The 11,288-nt window shown below is 53.9% G+C and overlaps 1 protein-coding gene across 3 annotated transcripts; it reads left to right on the top strand.

Moving 5' to 3' along the window:
* Positions 1 to 2,281: 2,281 nt before the first annotated feature.
* Positions 2,282 to 11,224, top strand: MEN1 (menin 1). 3 transcript variants are annotated; one of them, XM_038764278.1, is made up of 10 exons: positions 2,282 to 2,316; positions 6,489 to 6,981; positions 8,045 to 8,253; positions 8,798 to 8,926; positions 9,121 to 9,161; positions 9,315 to 9,402; positions 9,594 to 9,730; positions 9,936 to 10,074; positions 10,191 to 10,355; positions 10,473 to 11,224. In XM_038764278.1, the coding sequence occupies exons 2-10, from the start codon at positions 6,537 to 6,539 to the stop codon at positions 10,917 to 10,919; spliced, it is 1,800 nt and encodes a 599-aa protein (XP_038620206.1). In that variant the 5' UTR covers positions 2,282 to 2,316; positions 6,489 to 6,536; the 3' UTR covers positions 10,920 to 11,224. The 3 variants fall into 3 exon arrangements, with proteins under 3 accessions (XP_038620206.1, XP_038620208.1, XP_038620209.1); XM_038764280.1 differs by lacking the exon at positions 2,282 to 2,316 and adding an exon at positions 2,553 to 2,581; XM_038764281.1 differs by lacking the exon at positions 2,282 to 2,316 and adding an exon at positions 2,569 to 2,591.
* The last annotated feature ends 64 nt before the right edge of the window (positions 11,225 to 11,288 follow it).

Below are 11,288 nucleotides of genomic sequence, written 5' to 3'. Positions count from 1 at the left end.
CCATTGATGGACTGACTGATGGAATTTATTAAGCACTGACTGTTTGCTGAGCACTGTATTAAGCTCTGGGAGGGAAATTAGATAGTAAGGGAGGAGAAATAGGGTGTGCCCTAGTGAATAGAGCACGGGCGTGAAAGTCAAAAGGACATGAATTCTAATCCCACCTCTGACACTTGTCAGCTGTGTGACATTAAGTCACTTATCTTCTCTGTGCCTCAGTTAGCTCATCTGTAAAATCATCATAATCATCATCAATCATATTTATTGAGCGCTTACTGTGTGCAGAGCACTGTACTAAGCGCTTGGGAAGTACAAGTTGGCAACAAATGGGGATTAATTGTAAATTAATTGTAAATTAATCCCCATTGTAAAATGGGGATTAATACTGTGAGCCCCATATGGGATATGAACTGTGCCCTGCCTGTTTCCCCTGGATCTTCCCCAGAGGTTAGAACAGTGCCTGGCATGTAGTAAGTGCTTACCGAATACCATCATCATCATCAGATATGGTCCCCGTCCCCCAAAGTGCTCACAATCTAAGAGTGAGGGGTGGGGAGAGTGTAGGCGACAGCCACTCTAAAGAGAGATGAAAACTGATTCACTCATTCATTCATTCATTCAGTGGTATTTATTGAGCGCTTCCTGTGTGCAGAGCACTGTACTAGAGAAGCAGCATGGCTCAGTAGAAAGAGCACGGGCTTTGGAGGTTGTGGGTTCAAACCCCGACTCCGCCACTTGTCAGCTGTGTGACTTTGGGCAAGTGTCACAACTTCTCTGGGCCTCAAGTTACCTCATCTGTAAAATGGGGATGAAGACTGTGAGCCCCCCGTGGGACAACCTGATCACCTTGTAACCTCCCCAGCGCTTAGAACTGTGCTTCGCACATAGCGCTTAACAAATGCCATTATTGTCATTATTATTATTATTATTATTATTATTATTATTATTGTTATTATTACTAAGCTCTTGGAAAGTACAATTCAGCAACAGATAGAGACAATCCCTACCGAACAGAGGGCTCACAGTCTAGAAGGGGGGAGACAGACAATGAAACAAAACAAATAATAATAATGATGATGATGGTACTTGCTAAACACTTAATATGTGCAAAGCACTGTTCTAAGCGGTGGGGGGATACAAGGTGATCAGGTTGTCCCACGTGGGGCTCACAGTCCTAATCCCCATTATACAGATGAGGGAACTGAGGCTCAGAGCTGTGAGCCCACAGTTGGGTAGGGACCGTCTCTATATGTTGCCAACTTGTACTTCCCAAGTGCTTAGTACAGTGCTCTGCACACAGTAAGTGCTCAATAAATATGATTGAATGAATGAATGGATAAGTGACTTGTCAACATCACACAGCTGACAAGTGTCAGAGGTGAGATTAGAATCCATGTCCTTTTGACTTTCATGCCAGCGTTGAGAAGTGATTTGCCCAAGTAGACAGGTGTCAATAGCATCAAAATAAATAAACTGAATTATAGGTATAGACACATCTGATACAGATCAAAGTAACATAGCTATAATTCTATTTATTTTGATGGCATTGACACCTGTTTTGTTTTGTTGTCTGCCTCCCCCTTCTAGACTGTGGGCCCGTTGTTGGGTAGGGATTGTCTCTATCTGTTGCTGAATTGTATTTTTCAAGCGCTTAGTGCGTGCTCTGCACGCAGTAAGTGCTTCTAGACTGTGAGCCCGCTGTTGGGTAGGGACTGTCTCTATATGTTGCCAACTTGTACTTCCCAAGCGCTTAGTCCAGTGCTCTGCACACAGAAAGCATTTCTAGACTGTGAGCCCGCTGTTGGGTAGGGACCGTCTCTATACGTTGCCAACTTGTACTTCCCAAGCGCTTAGTACAGTACTCTGCACACAGTAAGCGCTCAATAAATACAATTGAATGAATGAATGAATTAATGGACTGTGAGCCCGCTGTTGGGTAGAGACCGTCTCCATATGTTGCCAACTTGTACTTCCCAAGCGCTTAGTACAGTGCTCTGCACACAGAAAGCGCTTCTAGACTGTGAGCCCACTGTTGGGTAGGGACCGGCTCTCTATGTTGCCAACTTGTACTTCCCAAGCGCTTAGTACATGCTCTGCACACAGTAAGCGCTCAATAAATACGACTGATTGATTGTGAGCCCACTGTTGGGTAGGGACCGTCTCTATATGTTGCCAACTTGGACTTCCCAAGCGCTTAGTACAGTGCTCTGAACTCAGTAAGCGCTTCTAGACTGTGAGCCTGCTGTTGGGTAGGGACCGTCCCTCTATGTTGCCAACTTGGACTTCCCAAGCGCTTAGTCCAGTGCTCTGCACACAGTAAGCGCTCAATAAATGCAGTTGAATGAATGAATGAATGACTAGGCCTCAGCAAGAAGAGGCAAGAACGGCTCCCACTTCCCCCCGCGGCGACGTTTCCCAGGAGCCCCCGCGCGGGGAGCGGGCGGTCAAAAACTACCAGTCCCGTCAGGCCTTGCGCGCGGGAAGGGCCTCCATTTCCCAGGAGGCACCGCGGGGAGCCCGGACTACATTTCCCACAATGCCCCCGGGTGGCGCGTCGCCTGGCCTGCCTGGGCCGTGAGCGGTGAGTGGAGGTGGGTGCAGGTCCTGGGGGGTGGGGCGGGGGTCATTCATTCATTCAGTCATACTTATTGGGCGCTTACTAGGTGCAGAGCACTGGGCTAAACGTTTGGGAAGGACAAGGGAGGGTGGTGATGGGAGCCTGGGCCCCACATGCGAGGCTCTTTGTCTCCTCCTCGACTGTGAGCCCGTTGGTGGGTAGGGATTGTCTCTATCTGTAGCCGAATTGGACTTTCATTCATTCATTCATTCATGCATTCATGCATTCATTCATTCATTCAATCGTATTTATTGAGCGCTTACTGTGTGCAGAGCACTGGACCAGGCGCTTGGAAGTCCATCTAGAGACGGTCCCCCCCCAACATTGGGCTCACAGTCTAGAAGGGGGAGACAGACAACAAAACAGCACCTATTAATAAAATCAATAGAATAGGAAATATGTACAATTGAAATAAATGGAGTAATAAATCCGTCTAGTACAGTGCTCTGCACACAGGAAGCGCGCAGTAAATGCGATTGAAGGGATGAAAATGCGGGCTGGGGGAGGGCCGCCAATTCGGCCTGGTGGGAGCCCGCTGTTGAGTAGGGACCGTCTCTATATGTTGCCAACTTGGACTTCCCAAGCGCTTAGTACAGTGCTCTGCACACAGTAAGCGCTCAATGAATTACTCTATTTTATTTGTACATATTTATTCTATTTATTTTGTTGATATGTTTTGTTTTGTTCTCTGTCTCCCACTTCTAGACTGTGAGCCCACTGTTGGGTAGGGACCGTCTCTTTATGTTGCCAACTTGGACTTCCCAAGCGCTTAGTACAGTGCTCTGCACACAGTAAGCGCTCAATAAATTACTCTATTTTATTTGTACATATTTATTCTATTTATTTTATTTTGTTAATATGTTTTGTTCTCTGTCTCCCCCTTCTAGACTGTGAGCCCACTGTTGGGTAGGGACTGTCTCTTTATGTTGCCAACTTGGACTTCCCAAGCGCTTAGTACGGTGCTCTGTACACAGTAAGCGCTCAATAAATTACTTTATTTTATTTGTACATATTTATTCTATTTATTTTATTTTGTTAATATGTTTTGTTTTGTTCTCTGTCTCCCCCTTCTAGACTGTGAGCCCACTGTTGGGTAGGGACCGGCTCTAGATGTTGCCAACTTGTACTTCCCAAGCACTTAGTCCAGTGCTCTGCACACAGTAAGCGCTCAATAAATACGATTGAATGAATGAATGAAATGCGATTGAATGAATGAATGGGAGAGGAGGGTCTTGGCGAGGAGGGGGAGGGGGTGGCGAGAAGGTGAGTGTGTTTGTGTGTGTGTGTATGTGTGTCGGGAAGGGGGGGCGGGAGACAGCAAGAGCGGGTCTTTTGTCTCCAGCGGCGTTGCAAGGGTTAAGAGCACCCCAGCCAGCCCTTTTTCATAATAATAATCATAATAATGATGGCATTTATTAAGCGCTTACTATGTGCAAAGCACTGTAACAAGCACTGGGGGAGATCCAAGGGCATCAGGTTATCCCACGTGGGGCTCACGGTCTTCATTCCCATTTTCCAGATGAGGTCACTGAGGCCCAGAGAATAATAATAATAATAATGATGGCATTTATTAAGCGCTTACTATGTGCAAAGCACTGTTCCAAGCGCTGGGGGAGATCCCAGGGCATCAGGTTATCCCACATGGGGCCTCACAGCCTTCATCCCCATTTTCCAGATGAGGTCACTGAGGCCCAGAGAATAATAATAATAATAATAATAATGATGGCATTTATTAAGCACTTACTATGTGCAAAGCACTGTTCCAAGCACTGGGGGAGATCCAAGGGCATCAGGTTATCCCACGTGGGGGCTCACAGTCTTCATCCCCATTTTCCAGATGAGGTCACTGAGGCCCAGAGAATAATAATAATAATAATGGCGTTTATTAAGCGCTTACTATGTGCAAAGCACTGTTCCAAGTGCTGGGGGAGATCCAAGGGCATCAGGTTATCCCACGTGGGGGCTCATGGTCTTTATCCCCATTTTCCAGATGACGTCACTGAGGCCCAGAGAATAATAATAATAATAATGATGATGGCATTTATTAAGCGCTTACTATGTGCAAAGCATTGTTCCAAGCACTGGGGGAGATCCAAGGGCATCAGGTTATCCCTCGTGGGGCTCACAGTCTTCATCCCCATTTTACAGATGAGGTCACTGAGGCCCAGAGAATAATAATAATAATGGCATTTATTAAGCACTTACTATGTGCAAAGCACTGTTCCAAGTGCTGGGGGAGATCCAAGGGCATCAGGTTATCCCATGTGGGGCTCACAGTCTTCATCCCCATTTTCCAGATGAGGTCACTGAGGCCCAGAGAATAATAATAATAATAATGATGACATTTTGCAAAGCACTGTTCCAGGTGCTGGGGGAGATCCAAGGGCATCAGGTTATCCCACGTGGGGGCTCACAGCCTTCATCCCCATTTTCCAGATGAGGTCACTGAGGCCCAGAGAATAATAATAATAATGATGACATTTATTAAGCGCTTACTATGTGCAAAGCACTGTTCCAAGCGCTGGGGGAGATCCAAGGGCATCAGGTTATCCCACGTGGGGGCTCACGGCCTTCATCCCCATTTTCCAGATGAGGTCACTGAGGCCCAGAGAATAATAATAATAATAATGATGATGGTATTTATTAAGCAATTACTATGTGCAAAGCACTGTTCCAAGCGCTGGGGGAGATCCAAGGGCATCAGGTTATCCCACGTGGGGGCTCACGGTCTTCATCCCCATTTTCCAGATGAGGTCACTGAGGCCCAGAGAATAATAATAATAATGGCATTTATTAAGCACTTACTATGTGCAAAGCACTGTTCCAAGCGCTGGGGGAGATCCAAGGGCATCAGGTTATCCCACGTGGGGGCTCACAGTCTTCATCCCCATTTTCCAGATGAGGTCACTGAGGCCCAGAGAATAATAATAATTATAATAACAATGATGGCATTTATTAAGCACTTACTATGTGCAAAGCACTGTTCCAAGCGCTGGGGGAGATCCAAGGGCATCAGGTTATCCCACGGTCTTCATCCCCATTTTCCAGATGAGATCACTGAGGCCCAGAGAATAATAATAATGATGGCATTTATTAAGCGCTTACTATGTGCAAAGCACTGTTCCAAGCGCTGGGGGAGATCCAAGGGCATCAGGTTATCCCACGTGCGGGCTCACGGTCTTCATCCCCATTTTCCAGATGAGGTCACTGAGGCCCAGAGAATAATAATAATAATAATGATGGCATTTATTAAGCGCTTACTATGTGCAAAGCACTGTTCCAAGCGCTGGGGGAGATCCAAGGGCATCAGGTTATCCCACGTGGGGGCCCATGGTCTTCATCCCCATTTTCCAGAAGAGGTCACTGAGGCCCAGAGAATAATAATAATAATGGCATTTATTAAGCGCTTACTATGTGCAAAGCACTGTTCCAAGCGCTGGGGGAGATCCAAGGGCATCAGGTTATCCCACGTGGGGGCTCACGGCCTTCATCCCCATTTTCCAGATGAGGTCACTGAGGCCCAGAGAATAATAATAATAATAATGATGGCATTTATTAAGCGCTTACTATGTGCAAAGCACTGTTCCAAGCGCTGGGGGAGATCCAGATGAGGTCCAGATGAGGTCACTGAGGCCCGGAGAAGCGAAGTGACTAGCCCAAAGTCACACAGCTAAGTGGGCGGGGCCGGGACTAAACCCCACGACCTCTGACTCCCAAGCCCGGGCTCTTTCCATCATCAATCGTATTTATTGAGCGCTTACTATGTGCAGAGCACCGGACTAAGCGCTTGGGAAGTACAAATTGGCAACACATAGAGACGGTCCCTACCCAACGGTGGGCTCACGGTCCAAGCGACGCTCTTTCCCCGCAGGCCGGCCTGCCCCGCTTCCTTCCCCGTCCCCCCGCGCCGGCGGCCGCCATGGGGCTGAAGGCCGCCCAGAAGAGCCTGTTCCCCCTGCGCTCCCTGGACGACGTGGTGCGGCTGTTCGCCGCCGAGCTGAGCCGGGAGGAGCCGGACCTGGTGCTCCTGTCCCTGGTGCTGGGCTTCGTGGAGCACTTCTTGGCCGTCAACCGCGTGATCCCCACCAACGTCCCCGAGCTGAGCTTCCAGCCCAGCCCTGCCCCCGACCCGCCGGGCGGCCTCACCTACTTCCCCGTGGCCGACCTGTCCATCATCGCCGCCCTGTACGCCCGCTTCACGGCCCAGATCCGCGGCGCCGTGGACCTGTCCCTCTACCCCCGGGAGGGCGGCGTGTCCAGCCGCGACCTGGTCAAGAAGGTCTCCGACGTCATCTGGAACAGCCTCAGCCGCTCCTACTTCAAGGACCGGGCCCACATCCAGTCGCTCTTCAGCTTCATCACAGGTTTGGGCCACGGGGCCGGCGCGGCGGGGGGCTCTCCTCCAACCCCGGGAGCCGACTCGGGGCTGAGGCAACCCCGCCCCTCATCACCTCCTTGGGAACCCGTGGTCTGGGGGACAATCGATAATAACAATTAATAATAGACCGTGAGCCCACTGTTGGGTAGGGACTGTCTCTATATGTTGCCAATTTGTACTTCCCAAGCGCTTAGTACAGTGCTCTGCACATAGTAAGCGCTCAGTAAATATGATTGATGATGATGATGATGATGATAATAATAACCATGATGATGCAGCGTGTCCACTTTCCAGGACGGTGGAAAGAGCACGGGCTTTGGAGGCAGAGGTCATGGGTTCCAATCCCGGCTCTTGCAACCGTCAGCTGTGTGACTTTGGGCGAATCACTTGTCTGTGCCTGTTACCTCATCTGTAAAATGGGGATTAAAACTGTGAGCCCCCGCCGGGACAACCTGATCACCTTGTAACCTCCCCAGCTCTTAAAACAGTGCTTCGCACATAGTAGTAAGTGCTTTAACAAATACCATCATTATTATGATTAAGCGCTTACTCCGCGCCAGGCACTGTTCTGATACGAGCCCATCGGATTGGACACGGTCCCTGTCTCACCTGGGGCTCCCAGCCTTAATCCCCATTTTACAGATTGAGGTAACTGAGGCACAGGGAAGGGAACTGACTTGCCTGAAGTCACACAGGTGACAGGTGGTGGAGTTTGGGATTAGAACCCGGGTCCTCTGATTCCCAGGCCTGGGGTCTATCCGTTAGGCCTCGCTACTTCTCTCTGAAGAGGCCCCGCACCCCCGGTAACTCCTAGAGTGGAGCTATTGAACCCTCTCTCCCTCTTCCCGGGGCCAGGGCCGGGCTCCATTACCTCCCCCCGTCGCCCCCCATCTTCCCCGGGCTCCAGCTGGTTCCGTCTTCGTGGACCCTCTCCCTGGAGTTCCCCGTTACCGATTCACCGGTGTTTGGGGTCGCTACCTCCCCCTTCTCGGGCCCTCCCGAGCTGGCCCGGCCATCACACCGGCCCCCCATTTGCCTTCCCCCCCCAGGAACCAAGCTAGACAGCTCAGGGGTGGCCTTCGCGGTGGTGGGGGCCTGCCAGGCCCTGGGGCTCTGGGACGTCCACCTGGCTCTGTCCGAGGACCACGCCTGGGTCGTCTTCGGGCCCGACGGAGAGCAGACGGCCGAGGTCACGTGGCACGGGAAGGGCAACGAGGACCGCAGGGGCCAGACGGTCAACGCCGGTGTGGCCGAGCGGGTAATCGACATCGTCCTCGTTTATCGGGCTGATGTTTCTGGGGAAACGACGGGGGACAGGAAGGACCCGACCCTTGCCCTCCTGGAGCTCCCTGTTCCAACAAGCAGAGGGGCAGGGGGCTGGGGTAGGCCAGCGGGGAGCCGGGCTATGAGGCGGAGTGGGAGCTGGGGGGATGTGCTCTGATCCCAGACTGAGGCCTTCCCAGACTGAGCCCCTTCCTTCCTCTCCCCCTCATCCCCCTCTCCATCCCCCCATCTTACCTCCTTCCCTTCCCCACAGCACCTGTATATATGTTTGTACATATTTATTACTCTATTTATTTTACTTGTACATATCTATTCTATTTATTTTATTTTGTTAGTATGTTTGGTTTTGTTCTCCGTCTCCCCCTTTTAGACTGTGAGCCCACTGTTGGGTAGGGACCGTCTCTAGATGTTGCCAATCTGTACTTCCCAAGCGCTTAGTACAGTGCTCCGCACACTGTAAGCGCTCAATAAATACGATTGATGATGATGATGATGATCCCAGTTCGGGTCCTCCCCAGAGCTGGCTGTACCTGAAAGGCTCCTACCTGCGCTGCGACCGGAAGATGGAGGTGGCTTTCATGGTGTGCGCCATCAACCCCTCCATTGACCTGCACACCGACTCTCTGGAGCTGCTGCAACTGCAGCAAGTGAGACCCTCCCCCCGATCTCTGGCCTTGTCGATCCCCCTCCCCAAACCCCCAGAGCGAACGCACCTTGGCACTCCCGGCTCCGTCCCCAGCCGCTTCCCCGCCCCCTCTCACTTTCCCGGGGCCGCGGGAAAGCTCCCCGGCCCCGGGTGGCTCTTCTGACTCCCCACCTGGCCCGTCCCTTGTCTCCTCAGAAGCTGCTGTGGCTCCTGTATGACTTGGGTCATCTGGAAAGGTGGGCGTGTGAAGAGACTACTGACTGGAGGGGGTGAAGCCCACCGGGCGGCCTGCTGGGATCGCGGGGTGGGGGTGGGAGGAGGGGGACGCTGGGATCAGACTGGGGCAGCCCTTCCTGGAGGGATGCTAGAGCCCGGTGGCTCTTCTCCAGGTACCCGATGGCCCTGGGCAACCTAGCAGACCTGGAGGAATTGGAGCCAACCCCAGACCGCCCCGACCCGCTCACCATCTACCATAAGGTGGGGCCTGGGGGAGGGCAGTGAGCATCGGGGATGGGAAGTCAAACCAGGGCAGCTGCCTCTCCACCCCCGGGACAGCTGACAGCACGGAAGCCCCCAGCCCTCCAGAGTGGACGAAGGGCAGGGAGCACTGGGGCGGGGCGGCGGGATGGGACCCCGCTGGCTCCCTGCAGCTCAGCTGTCGTCACCAGGGCATCGCATCCGCGAAGACCTACTATCGAGACGAGCACATCTACCCCTACATGTACCTGGCCGGTTATCACTGCCGCAACCGCAACGTGCGCGAGGCCCTGCAGGCCTGGGCTGACACCGCCACCGTCATCCAAGAGTGAGGTTCCCCCCCGGGCTCCCTCTCCTCAGCACACCCCCCCCACTCTCCTTCCTTGGCCTCCCCCTCTAGGAGCTCTAGGTCGCCCACCGTCCCGTCCTCTCCCTGAAGCCAAGTGGCCCACTGCTGAGGGCGCGGGGGGATGGGGGTGGGGAGCCCGGGAGAAGAGGATGCACCCATCCATCCTCTCCCGGGGCTCACTCAGTTACAACTACTGCCGGGAGGATGAGGAGATCTACAAGGAGTTCTTCGAGGTGGCCAACGACGTGGTGCCGAACCTACTGAAGGAGGCGGCCAGCCTGCTGGAAGCCAGTGAGGAGCGGGGCGGAGGGGAGCACCCCCAGGTACGGGAAGGCGGGAGGCCCGGCCCCCTCGGCCCTGTGCACACGAGGGTCTGGGGGACTTACGGGGGGACGGGGAGGGGAGGACCTCCACACCCCTGATGCGTCCCCTCCCCCAGGGCTCCCCCGTGCCCAGCTCAGCCCTGCAAGACCCCGAGTGCTTCGCCCACCTGCTGCGCTTCTATGACGGGATCTGCAAGTGGGAGGAGGGCAGCCCCACACCGGTGCTGCACGTGGGCTGGGCCACCTTCCTTGTCCAGTCCCTGGGCCGCTTCGACGGCCAGGTGAGCGGCCGGCCGGAGGGGCGGGGGCCTCGGGGAGAGGCTCCGTCGGCCGGGGGGTGGGAGAGGGGCCCCGGGCCGACTGAGATGCCCCCGCTCCATCCCCTCGCCCGCCCCCAGGTCCGGCAGAAAGTTCACATTGTGAGCCGGGAGGCGGAGGCCACGGAGACGGAGGAGCCGTGGGGAGAGGAGGCCCGGGAGGGCCGCCGGAGGGGGCCCAGGCGGGAGTCGAAGCCCGAAGAGCCGCCACCCCCCAAGAAGCCGGCCCCGGACAAGGCCGGGGGCCGGCGTCCCGGGGCGGCACCCGGCCCGGCGGCGCGGGGGCCCGAGGGCCCGGCCCCGCCCGCCGCGCCCCCGGCCTCGCCGCCCCCCGAGGGCCCCGTCCTCACCTTCCAGAGCGAGAAGATGAAGGGCATGAAGGAGCTGTTGGTGGCCACCAAGATCAACTCCAGCGCCATCAAACTGCAGCTCACTGCCCAGTCCCAGGTGCAGATGAAGAAGCAGAAGGTGTCCACCCCCAGTGACTACACGCTGTCCTTCCTCAAGCGGCAGCGCAAGGGCCTCTGAGCCCTGGGCGGGGGCTGTTTATGTGTTGGGGGGGTCTGACCGTCTGTTTGTGTGTATGTGTGTGTGGATAGAAGAACCCCCTTCCCTCTCCTTCCCCTTTTTCCCTCCGGCCCTGCATCCTAAGAGTTTTCCCTTCCTTTCCCGCCTTGGACGAGGCTCCATCTCCCAAGAGACCCTCCGCACCCCTCAGGGGCACAGATAAGCCCCCCGGTCTGACTTGTACATAGGTTTGTTTTTCAAACTCCACGGCGATAAATACATTTTCTTTTTTTTTTTCTTTTTTCCATAAAAATCCCGAGTCCCCAGGCCTGGTTTCTTTGAGCGGTGGGAAGGGGCTGACGCGCCTGCGCGCTGTGGTTGGTTGGGTTC

This window comes from Tachyglossus aculeatus, chromosome 22, assembly GCF_015852505.1.
Source record: "Tachyglossus aculeatus isolate mTacAcu1 chromosome 22, mTacAcu1.pri, whole genome shotgun sequence".
NCBI lineage: Eukaryota > Metazoa > Chordata > Mammalia > Monotremata > Tachyglossidae > Tachyglossus > Tachyglossus aculeatus.
This window is presented reverse-complemented; position numbering and strand designations above follow the sequence as displayed.

Coding starts and splice junctions, on each gene's coding strand:
- MEN1 (XM_038764278.1), top strand. CDS start 6,537: ATGGGGCTGAAGGCCGCCCAGAAGAGCCTGTTCCCCCTGCGCTCCCTG. Junction 10,075..10,190: donor GCGGAGGGGAGCACCCCCAG/GTACGGGAAGGC, acceptor CCCCTCCCCCAG/GGCTCCCCCGTGCCCAGCTC. Junction 10,356..10,472: donor TGGGCCGCTTCGACGGCCAG/GTGAGCGGCCGG, acceptor GCCCGCCCCCAG/GTCCGGCAGAAAGTTCACAT.